At 39.5% G+C, this 20,011-nt stretch overlaps 1 protein-coding gene across 1 annotated transcript in view; it reads right to left on the reverse strand.

The window, feature by feature from the left end:
- Positions 1–233: 233 nt before the first annotated feature.
- ube2f (ubiquitin-conjugating enzyme E2F (putative)) overlaps positions 234–20,011 on the reverse strand; it is a 59,304-nt gene continuing 39,526 nt past the window's right edge. The window contains exon 10 of the mRNA XM_082508153.1: positions 234–3,953. Within this exon, the coding sequence (XP_082364279.1) occupies positions 3,903–3,953 (51 nt within the window). The 3' untranslated portion in view covers positions 234–3,902. The remainder of the gene's footprint in view (positions 3,954–20,011) is intronic.

Here is a 20,011-nt window from a genome sequence, read left to right on the forward strand (position 1 = left end):
GTCTGATAACAGAACTACAACCACAGAATGGGCGCTACACAGAAGCTGTTATGTACATATATAATTACTTTGTTAACGGTCAGCCTCAAGCAGCCACTTAACTAGTGTCACAGTCAATGGTTGGAGACAGCAGCGCGGCAGCAGACAGTTAAAATAATCATCCTTTGTGAAGTGACACAGACACAGCACACGTCACCAAACGCTCGATCAACACAAGAAACAAGACACGTTAGTTTCATTTATATACTCTTTAATATATCTTAAAAAATGGATATACAATCTGAGAAAGAAAATGTCGAGGATCTGAAGAAGAACAGATTGTTAATCTCGTTCCTCTGGCCCTGGAGTTTAACTGAAGCGAAGACATTTCCAGAGAAACATCCGAAGAAGAGGAGAAAACAAAACAAATTACCTCCAACAACACAAACTGCCAAACTAAAGGACACCGATAACAAGATCTCCAACAGCAAGCAAAAGTATTATTAAGGCCAAGAAAAAGCACTGAGTGTTGGGCTGAGGCAAAAACTACCGAGACAATTTGTTGCCAATTAATGAAGCGTGGTGTAGCCAGATCTGGGACTGCTGTCACTCTGTTTTTAAAGTCCTGGGTCTTTTATTTTGGCAGAGTCGGGTGCTTTGTGTTGTTGTGTTTGCTAAGAAAATAAAAATGATCTGAGCTGATGAATCCAGATTTTAAAAAAGAAAGAGGAAACCAGAGCATGCTAACAAGTCACATCGTCTCCACAAGTCACACTGTAACTGCCCACACACACACAGACACACTCCAGGAGCACAAACTGTCATTTTTGTTAATCTTACACGCACACTTCCTACACAAAAATTCAATCTTCTGCCTCTACATTTCCACATCCTCGGTAGACTGCAACACTCACACACAGACGTTTTCCTCATGCAGACGTGAAAACAAAGCTGAACAGGTGAAAACAGGCGATACTTACAGACTCAAACCGGAGGCACAGCAATAGCCAGGGCCGGGCAAACGACACACGCTCACACACACACACACATAAAAACACAATCACTAGCCAAAACCCACAGCAGCAGAGGTTCATGGAGACATTATCTAGTTAGTCCAGAATTCCTAGCGGCCATCCCACAAAGCATAATCTGCTCTAGTCAACCGAGAGGCGCAAATATAGTTTAACTAGTTAACTAGCACTCGAGGTAGCAATTTAATCCAGTGTCAAACATGTCAACTGCCTCAAGAGTGTTTCCCACCAAATCTGTGCAGTTTTTTTAACCTCCCCTTTTCCCCAGTGTTTGACTGTGACCGAGCCTGCAGAGCTCCACACATTTATTAGACCCCCCCATCCCCCCACCCCCAGGGTAAGGTTTACCCCACTGCTGCCCTAAATCAAAAGTATTAGTAATGACCAAAATCATTGTTTATGTTTCTGTAATGCTTAATCCTGCAGTACACACAAGCTCTTAATCAAAATTGGATTTTTAAATGGTAAAATATAGTTATTGTTATGATCCCTGACATTTTAAATTTCCTGTTTCACAAAAACGCTGAAAAAGTAAATCACAATTATTAGCAATTATTATTATTATTTTTATTAAGATGCCAAATTACATGTTAACTTGCATTACTGAATAGAAAAATTAGTTTTAGTTGTTGAATGTGATGTCTCAGAGAAGTGCTGCAGATCAAATTCACCTATAAAAATGTAAAATCGGTTTGTTTTTGCATAAACAAAGAAAAAAAACCATATTTTTGACAGAATTCTCAAATATTTGTGATTCCTGTTTTTATGACAGGCGTTCCAATGGCTTTGTTAAGTACTGCACTTTCATAGATTTCATAGATGTCCAGAATGACGCCTTCCTGCAGTCTCTAACAGATCTGAAGCCACTTACATTAGCTAGCTAGTAATCCTGCTAGCATGTCATCTTGCCATCTGTTTTCATGCAATCTGGAAACCTGCCTTTTAAAGTAGCTGCTTGAACCAGCGTTCAAGGCTTCTGGGCTTCTGATGCACCCAGTGGAGATATATTTGGGCCAAGTTTTCATATTCTTTTGGCCAGTTATGACTTACACCTGCATGCAACTACAGCCTGCTCACCGATCAGTTGAACTCTGGCTACAAACAATAACAGCAGACTCTGCACGTCTGTATGCAGATATCATTTACAGAGTGGTCTTTATGAACCTCTGCTATTGTTTTCTCCACACACATTCAGATAGTGAAATCATACAGTCTGCTTACAAAGGGGGAGAGACTGAAATAGCGCCATTTTTAGAAAGATACAGTCAGCTCGGAAATCTCCCTAAGGGAGCAGAACGAGGGGGTTTGTGCAGATCAGTCAAAAACCTCAATATCGGTTTGGCTCAGCACTGAACAGTGACTATAAAGTAAAAAAAATGAGTTTAAAAGTTGTAAGGCTTTCTTTGCACCTATTGATCTTCATTGGAGACATTTTCACACATGAACTCTGGAGAATGTCAGGACTGTCTGGTGGGATACGATACACTCTGCAGCTACCAGAGCAGGCAGGAGGGAGTGCTTGCTGTGAATTCACCTGACAGTCACCTGTTCTTTTCGCAGCTCACTTTAAAGATCATTGAAAGGTGGCTGCACGTCTCTCAATAATCTTTGGAACAGTTCGGAGCTGCAGTGCACGTGGTTGATGACGAAGAACGATCTTGAGTCATTTTAAGTGTTGCCTACGTACATCCAGGAGGTCATTTGGAGTCGTGTTTAAGGTTTCCTCCAACTTTTCTTTCTTTGACAGATTCTTTACCGTGTTTAGCACTTTGTTGCTTAGTGCTGTTATCAGACTCTTATGTCATCACTTCTTTAAAACCAGTCGTTGTTTCGCTTACATGAAGAGCCAGCATGCCAGAAGTTTTGACTGTACTGTTTTAACCTCTCCATCTGCAACACAGAACTTCACATGTGCGCTCACCTGTGCTGTGTGTGTGTGTGTGTGTGTGTGTGTGTGTGTGTGTGTGTGTGTGTGCGCGCGCGCGCGTGCGTGCGTGCGTGCGTAACAGAGACAGATGCAGTAAAAAAGACAAAGAAGTGAAGAGGGCAGTGGTGCAGAGACAAGAGATGAAGTTGAAAAATGAACAGTGCATTTGGCTGTTTTTGTGGCAGTATTTTATGTCACTGGAACTGAAAACACACAGCTGTGTCTGCGTGCATGTGTGCATGTGTGTGTGTGTGTGTGTGTGTACACATGCAGAGAGAATGACATTAAAATGGGTCAGTGTGGTCATTCACATGCTGTCTAATGGGGCTGGGGGCTGCAGGCTTTCCAACTTCCAACCAATGTGTGTTTTTCCATGTGCTCACCTTTTACTGCAGGCTGTGACTGCGTGTGTGTGTGTGTGTGAACTCACATGCATTTTCACTTTAGTGACACAAACATGGCAGGCACTGGAACAGAGAACTGACAGTAACAGATAATCTTCCTCTTGAGTCATCAAATTTAAAAATAGCCAAGCGTGACTTGTTGTCTTCTTCAGTTAAACATCGCATCCAATTCCATCGCCACGTGGCTCGTGTCCGACGGGCTCGTCAGCGGGGTGGCGTCATTCGTGTGTCTTGCCACAACAGACAGACACTGTGGTCACTGTAACCCTCGGCCGATTAACTAAAGCGTTATTTTCTTGTGTATGTAAGTCCTCTCTTCAACGTGTGACTTTTTTTTTTATTTTTATTTCATTCCTGCGATGTGAAGTTTATTGCAATTGGGTGAACAGAAGAGGCGGGGCGTCGCCAGAGCTGTGGTGTCGAGAGGGAGGGGAGTGGTACGAGTCAAAGAGTCAGCTGCTGATTCACACATGTGGGAGGGGAGTTGGCCAAGAGAAGCAGAGGCAAGGTAGAGCAGTTTGGTTAGTTGGTGCAGGCTGCAGCGGGTCACCAATGCTTTTATCATCTGGCGTAATGCTTGATGTAATCTTGAACCTTATTCCGAAAGTCCTCCTGAGGACAGAGAAGGTAAAGAGAAGAAAAGAGTTAGATGGGAAAACTAGAAGTAAAAATGTTGCTGTGTTGCTTTTTCCCCCATTTAAAACCAAAAATGGCAAAAAAACACAAACACTGATCTAACTGAAGATATTTTAATGTACTTTTTAGGTCGCTATGCTAGTTTTGGACATATTAGACGCTGTAAGGCACTTTTTCATTCCACATGTTAACTTCTTGCCAAATAATTGGAAGCAAAACAAACAAAACAAAAAGACAAACAAGTGTAAGAAGTATGCACGAGGACTAGGCTAATCTGAGGCGACACTACACAAATGTAGATCCAGAAAAATCAAGGGTCATTTGAATTTTACTACACTGAAAATATGCAAATGACCTTCGGCAGATTTGTCAATTAATTTCTTGATGTACAGTGATGGCACCCTGCTAAAAATGCAACATGTATAGGGGTACAGTATGATGCATAAACACTGTTAAACAAGCAACAACAACAAGATAAATAACAGCCACTGTTGCAAAACTAGAATATTAATTTCACCAAATATTACATCTCTTTTAACTGTACTATGCACAGTATTAGTCCTATGCAGATGTTACACTGCAAGTAAATGTACGTAAAATCTACAAGCACAAAAACCCAAAACAAAAAGACAAACGTTTAAATTCTTACGTCTGATAGTTTAAAAATGAAATTCTTCAAGTTTTTCTCACTCGGGGCACATCTAGTGCCCGAGACGTGGAGTGCTTGACATCTTGATAATAACGACGTCTGTATCGAGTAGACGTTCCTTGGCCATATCCCTTCTGGTCCTTAGTGTCTTCCTCTTTCCTTACCATGTGTCCCCCCCCCCCCCCCCTACTCGATCATGCCCCTTCAGGTTATGCTTGACATCGTTCCACCCCCACCCACCATGCACGAGTCCTGTAAACGCCCCTCTGTCGTTACTTCGACTCATATCTCCTGGTGGCATCTGGTCCAACCAAGCTGTGTGTGACCTCCACTTTCCATCCTCTTTTTTTCCCCCTCCTCCGCTACCCGCTAGTTTTAGTCACGGTTTAAGTTTTCCATCCTTTAAAACCATTTGGCTTTTCTTGCCAACATCCTTTTCATCTTAACTTCTTTTTAATCCCATTATTCCTTTAAACACTGTTTCAATTCAATTTTATTCAGATAGCTTATACTTGCTTTACATTGTAGAGTAAAAACCTTATAATATTACAGAAAGATGTTTCAGCAAGCACTTTGTGACAGTCCAGAGACATTACAAGACTCACACACTCTCTCACATACACACACACACTCTCACACACTCACACACACACTTTGAGGCTACAGGCTATTAATTTGAGCTGCAGCAGCTTTACTCTGTTGTGAAAAGGTTTCCTTTATTTGGTCTACACTAGAAAATGCAAGGTCAGGCTGTTAGCTACACACATTATAAATCATAGAAAGTGCTGTAACTGAGGTTGCTGCTCACACATAACAACAACACAGGGGACATTTTTTACTAGTATTAATGATGATGCAGGTATGACTCTGCACAGATTGCTAGCATTTCCCAAGTATGCGGACATGGGATAGAAGTTAGGCCCCCCAAAAAGAGTTGAATCTGACTTAGGCCCTAAATAGCAGGTTAATCCTACTCTGTTTATTTAAATTTCTAATGAGAAACTATGTGCTACAGGCTCACATGGTCTTCTGCTGAATGTATTTTGAGTAAATGATCTTTTCCCCAAAGAACAGCACACAAATCATTCCAAACAGATGGATTTAATCCATCTGTGCTTTCAACTGGCCTTTTTTTTTTTTTGCTATAAATATTTAGCTAGCTTATTTGTGACTAAATTAATATTTGTGCACCCTTGGTTCCTAAGCATCCTCGTCTGTCGACCCACTTCTTAATATACCTCTGCTTTTTTCTTTTTTAAAACCCATCCACCACCACAGGGTCCTGCCCTTGTCACAGAGTCCCCCCCTCTTGTCCAACCTTTCACATAAATGTGCCGTGCATTGACAACAACGCCCTTATTTATGCGTCAGGTCGAGCGGCCTGTTGGTTACGCACACATTTCTCTGAGGTCGCTGGAGTACGAACAAGAAATGGAGAGCATGAGAAAATAAAGAGTAAATGGGAAAGAGAAAGAGAGAGTCTGTGCACAAACAGGGGAGACGGCATTAATGCTGAAAAGTTGCCAGCAACCATAAAAGAATTGATGACAGCGGTCTGAGAATTGGTCCATGGAGGGATGATGGATCAGCTATTCTCTGTTGAGAGATTACTCCCTTAAGACTTTAATTAATGCTAGAAGAGGAATGAGCGCAGTGTGCTGGAGTCTGGGTACCCAAACTGCTTGTTTCTAAGTGAACCTACTATTTTGGTTTATTATATTGATATATATAGAGAGAGAGATCAGACCGTACTGACTAACATACTCAGCCAGTCACACTGCTTGGCTTGTGACCTCAGCTTAAAAAAAGCAAAGAGAGCTACTGAGAATGGACAAGACTACAGTAAAAATGGTGAAACTGAAGACATACACCTAGTGATGCACAAATCAATGAGTCAGGGATCAGAATCATCCTTGATTGGTGAACATCTGTTCAGCCTCGTGTCTGTTTTGTATTTTGCATGAAACGTTGATGTTTTCTTGATTTTTTTTTAGTTCTGGTTATTAGAAAAAAAACTGGCAAAACACACTGAGCCAAGAGGAAATCAAAATGGGCCAAATATATTTCAAAGCTGCTATTACAAAAGGTGTAACTTGAAGAATTACTGCACAATAATTATAAACAACTTTTTCTCTTCCATTAATTAAATTTGAACAGCTTGATCCAGGCTTCATCAAGTATACCTAATCAACTACTTGCTAAATGCAATTATTTAACCAGTCAGTCCCATTCAGCACATTGAGGCATGTAGACACAGTCAAGACAGCCTGGAGAAGTTAAAACCAAACAGCACCACAGACGTTGAAGGTGACATGGTTGTTGATGCCAAATGGGCTCATCTGAGTATTCCAGAAACTCCCGATCTGCTCGGACTTTCCCACACAACCATCACTGGTGTTTACAGAGAATGGTCTGAAAAAGGGAAAATATCCAGTTTGCGGCCGTTCACTGGTAGAGGTCAGAGGATAAGTGCTGGACTGTTTCAGGCTAATATGAAGGCAAGAGTAACTCAAAGTAGTACTCATTATAACTAAGGTGTACAACCTGGTGAGTGGAGGTCACAATGAACTCATAATGAGCTTTGTCCTGAAATATTGGTACATTGAGGCCATAAATGGGTGGACATGGTCAGTAACAGCACTCGGACGGGCTGTGGTGTTTAAATGTGGTGTTTAAGAGCAGCTCAGACTGCACAGGATGCCAAACCTCGAAGCAGATGGGCCACAACAGCAGAAGACCTCACTGGACAGCACTCTGGTCAGCAGGAGCTTGGATGATGGGGCCAGAATTTGGTGTAAATAATATGAAAGCATCGTATTTTTCGGACCATAAGGCGCACCGGATTATAAGGCGCATTAAGCAAAACAAAGCAGTCAGAGAAGTCAAACTTTACTCAACTCATTCTTCTTGCTTCCTCCACTTCCGTACCATTGATTCATTAATGTTGAATTCTCTCACAGCTGCTCTATTTCCATGTTGTTGCAGTATATTAATGACTAACCTTCTATTGTGGATGGATTATCTCAGTTGTTCTCCTGACTGAAGTTTGGTCCGTTTACAGCATCCTGCCATGCGATTGCATTTGTCCCTGACCATTGGAAACCCTCAAGTTAACGAGTAGAAAAAAGTTAGCGTTCATCCTCCAGCTTCACTGTGTTTGTTATGCTAACATAGCTGTGTCGCTAGCCACCACGTAGCACATCATTATATACCAGCAATTCCAACTTCAGTAACCCTACAAACGTCACTGCTGTTTAGTTTTCTGTCTTCATTTATGTTGGAAGTGACAGCAGAGCTGTACGTTTGAATTTTTTAACAAATCTCTCAGTCAGAACATGCTATATCATGTTTAGCTAACTAGCAAGCTAACTTCCTGCTAACTTCTAACTCTGTTAAATTTAATAAATTCTGTTTTCATGGATGCCTGGATGTTAAACTTAATTGTTACACCTGCTAAAGCAGCAACGCTGATCATCTTATTAAAGATGAAAGAATTTAGACAGTTTTTAACTCTCAGTGATGCTGCAGTGTTCGTTTGACTTTGGGACCTGAAGTAACTGAATTTAGGACCCAGATTACTCCACGAGGCTCTTGACTACAGTAACCGTAATTCTCCGACAATCCATAAAGCGGTGCGGCTTCGTAGCTTACCAAAGTCGTACTAAAGCATTTTTTGACAGATTTTTGAGCGCCGTGTACCAAATAAAATCGGTTTGAGGTCTGTATCACAACCAGAATACATAAGGCGCACTGTCGATTTTTGAGAAAATTAAAGGATTTTCAGTGCGCCTCATAGTGCAGAAAATATGGTACTTAAACTACTTAAACTGTTAGGGCTGGTAGTAGAGGTGAAATCCTGTGGGGGATATTTTATTTACACACGTTGGGCCCCTTAGTACCAGCTGGGCAGCGCCTAAACACCACAGCCTGTCCGAGTGTTGTTACTGACCATGTCCACCCCTTTATGACCTCAGTGTACCCATCTTTCAGGACAAAGCTCATCGTGAGTTCATTGTGACCCCCTCAGTCAACAGATCTAATAGTGCACCTTTGGGATGTGGTGGAATAGAAGGTTTGCATCACTGATGAGCAGCTGACAGCAACTGTGTGACACCACTGTGTCAATATCATCTCAAAATCTCAGAGGGATGTTTCCAGCATCTTGCTGAATCTGTACCACAAAGAGTTCAGACAGTTCTGAAGGAAAAAGGATGGGGCAAACTCTGTACTGTAAGATATACTTAATGAAGTGGCCAGTGACGTGCGTATAGACATTAGTATGTCAATCTATCCAAGAACTGCTGAGAGAATTCACTAAAGGCTGAAAATTTTAAGCTCACAGTTCATCTTCTGACTACTGTTATAATAAAACCCTGCCTGTGACACTTAGTGGCTCTTCTTCCTCATTTGGCAGATGACGTGACATCACAGAGGGAATAAAAAAAAAAAAAAAAAGGCAAATATGTGGTGACAAAATGACACATTAACTGTGGAAGTAAACACCAATAGAGTGCACACAGATTTTAAGCTAGAAACTCTTTGTCAACTGGGTCCAATTAAGATGTCAATACAGACTAGGAAGTTTCTCAGTGGCAGAATAAGAAAACAAAAAAACCTTAATTAAGCTATCACACAACTATGAGGAGAAACAGGATAAGAGCAGCAACTATTAAAGACGACTCACAAAAAAATAGTACGGGTACATTTACATACTTTGATCATATACGTTTCTCTTCCTTTGTTCTCGATTTTTCTCTTACAAAAGAAAATTGGCTGAACTGCAAATTACTCTGAGATTCATTAGATTTAATATTGCAAGTGAACTCTGCAGTCGATTAAAAAGTTTGTTGGACTGGAGCTTACTTTTCTTGGCTTCACCTAGAGAAAGCAATTAACTCTGTTCCTCCAGTGATCTGCACAGGTACTCAAAATATGCACCACCATCAGTGGGAGGGGAATGTAAATTAAACCCTGTGGGTTCAAATGGTTGGTTTAAAATCGGCTAAAATATAAAAACTGAGCAACTGAGGGCCTCGGGATATATCAGGTAAGCAGACTATGAAGGGAAAATATGTCGGCGTAAGGAGCGATGTGAACAGGAAAGTAAAGAAAGGACAGCAAACAGAAATGACATCCATCGAATTAGCCAACTGTTCCCAGTCGTCTTTTTAAACATACAAAAAAGACGAAAGAAAAGCAGAATGAAGAACCAGGCACGTGTTAAAATCATGCTCTAAGCTTCTGTAGTCAATCCACTTGTGTCCACTAATCAAGGATTTCAGTACCCTGGATCATTCTTTGCTGCATGTAAATGTGATTTGATATCTCGCTGGTAAAACCTGGAAGTGTGAAATAAACTCCCAGGTATCCCCCCCCCTCTCTCTGCACCTACTCAGCTCAGCTGAAACTTAATTAGCACTGCTGCGGGTGAATAGCTCTGCATTAATTGAGTGCATGGAGTGGTATACTGAGGCCACAGCCTTTTGTTTGAAAAACCTATACTGGAGGTGTCACTATGCAAAAGCAACTCTGCTACAGTCTGAAAGGAGGAGGTGGAGGCTCTGGCCGCTCACGATGGATGACATCGTGGCTCATGCAGCACTGAACTCGTCACCACTCTGGATTCCCTCGGCTTTTTCACCTTAAGAAAGGCCAGGCTGCTCATTATACAACTGCTGCTTTGACTTTGAAATTTAGAGCCAACTTGTGCCTCACTTTATCTTCCAGTGACTGTTTTCTGATTATTTGCACAAATCTTTGCTTCCACTTCAGCTACAGTTCATCAGTGTCTACAGGCAGGGCCTACGCTTTGTCTGGCCACTCCGGACGCACCATCTTTTCAGATGACAACAAATGGAGTTAAAGACCTTTATAGACCACTTTACATCACATGCTTGTTAAGTCAGCACTTGGTCTGACTAAACACAGACAGCAGCAGAGAGCAGACATGTCCAATGCTGTTGTCGTTCACTGCCTGGCTGCCACTGCAGAGCTCTGACACTAAACTGATAGAACAGGTACACAACACAATAAGGTGACTGGAGCTGCTGAAGGCTCTGACAGTGTGCTTGTTAACCCATGTAAGAGCCTGCAGTGTAAATCCAAAGGACAGTCTCCCCTGTAAGACTTTGGGAGTGGACATTAAACCCCCCCCAGTAAACCTCGTCTGTTGTGTACGTCGATGGCACAAAATGAGTGGACTGTTCACTGTTATAGAGGTTGTTGGGGTATTATTTTGGGATCCTGTTCTACACCACACACTCCCACATGCACTCATATCCCCAACTTCCTGTACTGTGGACTGAAAGACAGTGAGAAATCGTGTCTATGCATGGAACTCACTCCAAGCTAAATCCATCAGTCATTCAGTTCTTTATATGTTGAGACAGTTATTTTATCTTTTTCTGTTTCTGTGCCGCAGTTTGACAAATTTAGGGAATACCTTATTACATGTCAGATATAGGGGCAATAACATCTGCTGAAGCCTACTGGGATGGTACCGATAATTCAGGACATTCAGTGGGTGACAAAGTAGAAAAATATTAGTATTTTATAAACAAGAAGTGAACACTGCTTCTTTTAAGAGAGACTCAAGAATAAACAACCTTGATACGTGGTCTCCTTTTGTGCTTTAACGAGACCCTGTGGGTCATTCATGGACAGAAAGCTGATGAGGAGAAGAGAAGCCCAATCGAGATGCAGCAAAAGGTGAGAGAGTGTGTGTCTGTACTTGACACGTCTGACTATTGACTGAAGAAGCAAAGCCACTTGAGAGACCCAGGAGTGAGCATCTGGGAGAGTTAGAGAGAGTTAGTCCCTTTAATTGGTCAGTAACAATAAGTGGAGGTGCAGAACATTTAGCATTGTATGAATGAACTTTGAACCCTCCAAGGGCTGACTGGTACAAGGTCACTGTGCGCTTTAGGACAGAGAGTCTACTATGTATCCCAAATACACAGGCTCCCGTTTGTATTTCATATCCACCGAAGTATACGTGCTGTAACACAGTCCTCTGAGCCTTCTGCTCGCTCACGGTTCAGCTTGTTGACATGTTAACAACATTTGATATTTTATGATAGAAGCATGCTCGTGATCTCTGGTAGCGTGTTAATGGTAAGAGCCAATGTACACTGTTCACACTGTCCAGAACATTTCCACCACTGCTGTTGAAAAAAAACTGAACAAGTAAGATGTAGGACAATTTTTAAACAATGTGATGTTTTTACATTTCTTCTATTGAATTAAAGCATTTCAGTAAAAAGAAATGAGATAGAATCCAACTTCTCTTTCTTGTAGGTGCAAACTTAAAGAAACGTCTTATCGCTGTGATCACCAACAAGGACTTCTCCAACAAGTACTAAGCCATGTTTTGCTTGGAAATCAAATACTTTATTAAAAGTTTAAATTATAACTTTTATGCAATGATTTTGATTCCTGGATCTTTGGTTGATACTCTGTAATTGTGTGGATGCTTTAAGCATCCACACTATTGAGTTCCTGTTTCTCTTTATTCTTTATTATTATTATTATTATTATTATTCTAGTTGCTTCCGTACACTTTTCGCCGTTAAACTACTTCCACAATTTTCAGCCGATTTTCACCGTTCAAATTTTAAACTATTCTGCTATTTTTGCTCTTTCCTGCTACGATTTTTGCTATTTTTAACTATTATACTTTTTAAAATATTAAGCTTTTTTCCTTTAATTTGTCCCATTGAAATGAATGGGAAACTTCTGCAATTCTGCTAAAATTTGCTTGTTTTTGAAACTTAACTACTTCCTCATATTTTCACCTAGAACAACCATTCAAATTTTAAAATGTTCACAAATTATTGGGCTATTCAGGTATGATTCAGCTTTTTCAAATCTTCTACTGTTTTACTTTTATGCCTCTTAAAGTTTTGAGTTGCAAAATTGTGATTTTTCACAAAATACATGCGTTGTTATGGTTGCTATGCTCTTGGCTTCCAGTGTGCCACTGAAGGTTTTGCAATTTTCACTTCATGTCCGAACAACTTCCTGCTACTTGCTCAATTTTCACTCAACTTCCACAAATTATACATCAAAACGTAGGTATTTTTGCTGGCTTTCAGAAAATGTCACCATCATTGTTGTGGGATTTATAGAATTTTTGCAAATCTCCTCAGACTAACACAAGGTCAGAAAACTCTCCATATAAAGTGAATGGAGAGCTTGTTCAAAATCACCGCTGCATTTCTGTAATGAGAGGCATATTCGAATCGTCATATCTCCTTAACGAAGCAAAGTTAAGACATGAGGCTTGTCCCCGAATATCTTCAGACACCCCTGACGCTCACAATTCAAGAATTTCTTTCTCACCTATTACCGTTCTGAAATGAGTTGGACTTGTTTGAGGGTAGGAAATTCGTCCTTCGCTCAGATTTCTTCAGATTTCAAACTGTGGAAATGAACCACTTTTTTCTCTCGTCATAACTTTTTGTTGGATTTCCACAGAGACCTGAAAATTTCCATGATTGTTCACCAAAGCCTGCTGTCTCTTACGGTGAAAGAATGATATCGATACTCCAAATAGATTTCGAGTTAGAAAGCGTTGTTTGAGGGCAAGTCAAGGCAGTTTTTGCTTCGCTCTACTCAGTTATGGTGCATTACAAGTCAAATATCTTTAATAATTCATATTTTAATGATAAATTGTAAACACTGGAAGATTCCCCCATCTCTTCTGAACAAAACGGTGTAAGAATGACCGCTCTAGCCCCTACGGTTTGGAAATTATGGTCATTTGTTTGAGGGGAGTCCTCACTATGAGAAATAGGCTGCAATAATCCTGTGCCTCTCTGTGCTGCGTGTGTAAAAAGAGGCACATGTTTTGGCGGGAAAAAGTACACAGGCTCTCTGATTGGTGGATTCAAATTCAGCAGCTCCCAGGCTGACCTAGAAACTTACTTCTCTCTCCCTGTGCATTTTTTTGCTGATTTTTTCATTTAACAAGTATATTTGAGGGACCCTCAGCATGTTCAGCATTTTTTCAGCTGTCCATTTTGCTTTTCCAATTTTTCTGTTTAACTTATTACTATTGTGCTAAATAATACTATTTCTGCTATTTTATAAGATTTGTGCCTAATATAGTATTTCTGCTAAATTACAATATTTCTGCTTTTTATACTATTTGTGCTAAAACATAGTATTTCTACTAAATGTAGTATTTATGCTTAATCATACTATTTCTGCTTTTTATGGGATTTGTGCCTAATATAGTATTTCTGCTTTTTATAGGATTTTTGCTCAAACATAGTATTTCTACTAAATGTAGTGTTTATGCTTAATCATCCTATTTCTGCTTTTTATAGGATTTGTGCTTAATATAGTATTTCTGCTAAATTATAGTATTTCTGCTTTTTATAGTATTTGTGCTAAAACATAGTATTTCTACTAAATGTAGTATTTATGCTTAATCATAGTATTTCTATATATTTCTGCCAGGTCCCCAGGCAGCCAATCCTCTGTGAGGACTGAGAAATTCAAATTTTCAAATCAGGGCCTGCACGGCTTCCCAGCCAATCATATATGTGTCCTGAGGCATTCAAATTTGCATATTGGGGCCTTCATGGCTTCTAAGCCAGCCAATCATATCTGAGGGCTGAGGAATTCAAATCCACAAATCAGGGCCTGCACGGCTTCCCAGCCAGCCAATCATATATGTGGTCTCAGGCATTCATATTTGCATATTGGGGAATTCGTGGCTTCTAAGTCAACAAGTCATCCATGTCATATATCTCTAAAAATTCACATTTTAATGATAAATTGTTAACACTGGAAGATTCCCCCATCTCTTCTGAACAAAACAGTGTAAGAATGACCGCTCTAGCCCCTACGGTTAGGAAATTATGGTCATTTGTTTGAGGGGAGTCCTCACTATGAGAAATAGGCTGCAATAATCCTGTGCCTCTCTGTGCTGCTGCGTGTGTAAAAAGATGCACCTGTTTTGGCGGGAAAACGTAAACAGCCACTCTGATTGGTGGATTTAAATTCGGCAGCTCTCTCCCTCTGTGTGTGTGTGTGTGTGTGTGTGTGTGTGTGTGTGTGTGTGTGTGTGTGTGTGTGTGTGTGTTTAGTGGGAGAGAGAGGACCCTGCCCTTATTTGGCAGCATGTCATTGTAGGATTTAAATTGAATATAGTTAGACTGGTTGACTGGATTAGAGCCTGTGTTTGTGTGTCCCTCTGTGCATTTGTGTTTCAATAAGTTATTACTATTCTGCTAAATCATAGTATTTCTGGTACTTTTCGGTACTTGTGCTAAATACAGTATTTCTGCTAAATCATACTATTTCTGCTTTTCATAGGATTTATGCCTAATATAGTATTTCTGCTAAATTATAGTATTTCTGCTTTTTATAGGATTTGTGCCTAACATAGTATTTCTGCTAAATTATAGTATTTCTGCTTTTTATAGGATTTGTGCTTAACATAGTATTTCTGCTAAATTATAGTATTTCTGCTTTTTATAGGATTTGTGCTTAATATAGTATTTCTGCTAAATTATAGTTTTTCTTCTTTTTATAATATTTGTGCTAAAACATAGTATTTCTACTAAATGTAGTATTTATGCTTAATAATAGTATTTCTATATATTTCTGCCAGGTCCCCAGGCAGCCAATCCTCTGTGAGGACTGAGACATTCAAATTTTCAAATCAGGGCCTGCACAGTTTCCCAGCCAATCAAATAAGTGTCCTGAGGCATTCAAATTTGCATATTGGGGCCTTCGTGGCTTCTAAGCCAGCCAATCATATCTGAGGGCTGAGGAATTCAAATCCACAAATCAGGGCCTGCACGGCTTCCCAGCCAGCCAATCACATATGTGGTCTCAGGCATTCAAATTTGCATATTGGGGAATTCGTGGCTTCTAAGTCAACAAGTCATCCATGTCATATATCTCTAAAAATTCATATTTTAATATTAAATTGTCAACACTTGAAGATTCCCCCATCTCTTCTGAACAAAACGGTGTAAGAATGACCGTTCTAGCCCCTACGGTTAGGAAATTACGGTCATTTGTTTGAGGGGAGTCGTCACTATGAGAAATAGACTGCAAAAATCCTGTGTCTCTCTGTGCTGCTGCGTGTGTAAACAGATGCACCTGTTTTGGTGGGGAAAAGTGCACAGCCTCTCTGATTGGTGGATTCAAATTCACCAGCTCCCAGGCTGACCTAGAAACTTACTTCTCTCTCCCTGTGTGTGTGTGTGTGTGTGTGTGTGTGACAGAGAGATAGAGAGAGAGAGAGAGAGAGAGAGAGAGAGAGAGAGAGAGAGAGAGAGAGAGAGAAAGGCTTTTAATGGGATGATCTCATTCTAAGATTTAAATTCAATATATTTAGACTGGTTGACTGAATTGGATCTTGTGTGTGGGTCTCTCTGTGCATGTGTGTTTCCTCATGTGTACATATTTGTGATTGTGTGGCTGTAATAAATTTTTTTGCAGATTTTTGTCATTTAACAAGTATATTTGAGGGACCCTCAGCATGTTCAGCATTTTTTCAGCTGTCCATTTTGCTTTTCCAATTTTTCTGTTTAACTTGTTACTATTGTGCTAAATCATACTATTTCTGCTTTTATAGGATTTGTGCTTAATATAGTATTTCTGCTAAATGTAGTATTTATGCTTAATCATACTATTTCTGCTTTTCATAGTATTTGTGCTTAATATAGTGTTTCTGCTAAATTTAGTATTTCTGATTAATTATAGTTTTTCTACTAAATCATAGTACAGTATTTCTGCTTTTTATGGGATTTGTGCTAAAACAAAGTATTTCTACTAAATGTAGTATTTGTGCTTAATCATACCATTTCTGCTTTTTATAGGATTTGTGCTTAATATAGTATTTCTGCTAAATTATAGTATTTCTGCCAAATTATAATATTTGTGCTAAAACATAGTCTCAATTTAAAATTACAATATTCATAGTTCATCACAGTGTCTCTGGTAAATCACAATATTTCTGCTCTGTTGTACTATTTTTCTAAATCATAGTGTTTCTGTAATGTTTAAGTATTTTTGGCTAAATATATTCTTTCTGTTATCTTATACTATTTCTCCTAAATTCTTGTATTTTTGAGAAGTTATCATGTTTCTGGTAAGTTACAATATTTCTGCTAAATTCTGCTATGCTATTGTATTTCTGCCAAGTATTATGTTTCCTCTAAGATATTGCAGTTCTGCTAAGTTATTCCATTTTAGCAAACTTCTTTTGCTTCTGCAAAGTTTTTACAATTTCTGCAACTTTTCAGCTTTTTCAGCTACTTTTTGCATACAGCTTCAGCTTTAAGCATCCACACTGCATTTTCGCAGGAAATGCAAATTTTTCTAGTTAAAAATGTAATTCCTAAAAACTTGTTAAAACCCTTGATTAAAAACTGAAGATTTGCATTTCATCACAAGGTGATGGCTTTATTTAAAATCCAGCATGGTGGCATACAGAGCTAAAAAATACAAATGTGTAATTGTGCAGATACTTGTGGACCTGTATGCTTTTCAGTTTGCTAACAGATTCAGTACTGTACAAAATATTCTTAAAGTAACTAATATAGTTGGTGCATCATCGAATGCAACCCAGCCCCATAGCCCTTCCTCAAGTCTTTCCACCATTCAACATTTACTTTTTTCTTCACATGCAAAACCTACTTCGAGTCAGCATGTATTATGTAACTAGGGCACAGAAAATGTTTACACATCAAGAAAAACAGGTAACTGACAACAAGCGCCCAAATCACCCTGTTCTTGGTTTGAAACACAGATCTCAGAAGGATTACAGTCAGTCAGTCTCATCTTTCACACACTTCTTTAAGCTGGAAGGAGCTAATTAGTATTTATAGATCAAGTCTTTGCTGAAGACTTCAAATGTCAGAGACTGTGTGCATTGCAGAGCTCATTATTAATCCACTTCCTTCATAAATCACAGAGAGATTCATACAGAGAAATACAATTTTTTTTGTTCTGGGCAGCGACTCCTGAACATCTGTCATAGGATGATCTCCTTTCTTCAGTGTCAGCTACTCTACCACGCTTTGATCACCTACTACAAATACAGCAGTTTATGTAAAAAAAAAAGTTTGAACAATATATATAAATATAATTTTTAAAGAAGTGGACATGTTAACACAATCTCGCTGTCCTATTTAGAGTTATCTCTGAACTGTTTGTTGTACCGCTGTCTACACATGTACACAGACAAAAACCCACTCACAACTAATAATAGCACAATACCATTATAACCAACAACGCACACACACACACAGATTTACACACACTCATACTGCATTGCTCATGAGGATGCTTCCTTTTAGCCACTTTAACCAGCTAATGTATTCAGAGAGCAGCCACAGGAGGAGCCCCACTTCAAATGCCTCAACACAAAGTAGCACACGCATCCACATTCACAAGCATATTTGTGTACTGACACTCGCACTCCCACATCTCTATCCACTCGCTGCTGAAGTTGATTACAGCAGGCTTTGACTCAGTGGGAGTGGGTCACGGTTGGATGACTTTTCAGATGTTGTGACTCTGAAAAGCCACAACAGGCGGTAAAGCACCACTAAAACTTACTGAAACACATTTCGAAATGAGAGATTTTTATCATTAATGTATCAAATTAGTAACTTTGTTAACTCAGAACTATAACTGAAAACACTAAATGGATACACTACAAAAACAAATTCTGCCTTTTGGTCAGTCTTATCAATTCAAACTGCTTTTAGTTTCACAACTGATCTGATTATATATCTGTAGTTCAACGACCAAAAGTCTGTTTCAGTATAAATGTGTGTAATCAGTCAAAGTTTAGAAAAAAAACACTGATTTGACTAAAGCCACATTATAAAGCTGAAACGGGTAAAGGTGCTAAATAACAGACTGGGGCAGTAGAATTTAAAATTTAATTTGAAATAAATTTTGTTTATTTGTTTAATTATAAAGCACCGAATCACAAGTCACCTCAAACTGCTATATACTGTAAGGTCAAGTTTCTAAAGAACACAGAGAAAACCCCAACAGATGGACAACCCCTATCAGCAAGCACTTGGTGACAGTGGGAAGGAAAAACTCCCTTTTAACAGGAAAAATCCTCCAGCAGAAACAGGCTCAGTGAGGAACAGTTGGGGGTGAGCTCATAGAGTTTTCTGTCAGTGTAATTATCATATTCATTCATTGCTGTAAGTGAACAGCAATGAATGAAGTAGCCACAGCCAAACGTAGGCGCTTCTGCTATTCTGTCTGTGCCCCACAGGATGCGGTTGTTGAGACAGCAGTACATCAACCACATTAACTACAAGAAACCTTCATATAGAGATTCTGCACCACATACACTGCCACTAGTGTGACTGTTAATTAGCAATTAAACTGACACCTAAATGTTTAAGTCTCACATGTGGTCAGCTGGTCTGGGAATAATAAAAAGTGCATTTCCAGTAGTAGATTTTCTTACCTATCACAAGCTGGCTAGACTGTGTGGAAATGTGTTCATCCCAACGGCATTAAAATGCATTAAATTACAATGCACAATAAATGAGTAATATATGAGAATAGTGCAGAGTGATACAGGATGCAAGAAAATATCATTCATATTAACCTTTACCTTTGTAATCAGAAATGAATTTTTAATAACTTATAGTTAAACATTTAAAAAGGTCATTGCCCAGGTCACAAACACATATTCTGAATAGAATGACATATAGTTAGTAAACATTTATACCTACAGGAGCTGCTAAGCCATGCAAGCCCATCCCATGAAGCTCCTGGTGCACAGATCTTGTGAATGCCAGAGGAGGTCTGGAACTCTGCAGCCATTAAGGCAGCAGAGCATATAATGTTTTTAGAGGGGTATATTGAACGAATTCATCAGCTACATCATGTTAGATATTTGTCATAGAAAACCGGAAGTTAAGAGACAAAGAAAGAAGGCTTTCATGAACCAGTAAACCACACTCACATGACAGATTAAGTCTATACATGGTTTACAGGCGTTTGTTTCCACTTATTTAGTCAGTTAATAAAGATCCAGTGGATGCTTGACAAAACACAGCAGTCAATAAATGAACTATTTGCATGCAAATTTACCTGCAACAGCCTAACAGCTGCAACTTCTGCCACAAACACTTTTTAAACCCTCAGCCTTTTAAAACCCCACGCACAGTCAAACCTGCATATCTAATGGGGGCTCACATGGCAACCATCATCACACACTGTTGGATACACTCCAGTGAACACGGGAAACTGTACGTACACAGGGCAGAAGGTCAGTGATGTACTTCAAAATGCTTTCAGCTTGCCCCTACTGAGCCTTATAATTATTTCAACAGTCAGCAGACTCCCTGCAGATGTTGGCCAGAAATCTATGAATTAAACTTAT

This window comes from Aulonocara stuartgranti, assembly GCF_965226115.1.
Source record: "Aulonocara stuartgranti genome assembly, chromosome: 16".
Taxonomy (NCBI): domain Eukaryota; kingdom Metazoa; phylum Chordata; class Actinopteri; order Cichliformes; family Cichlidae; genus Aulonocara; species Aulonocara stuartgranti.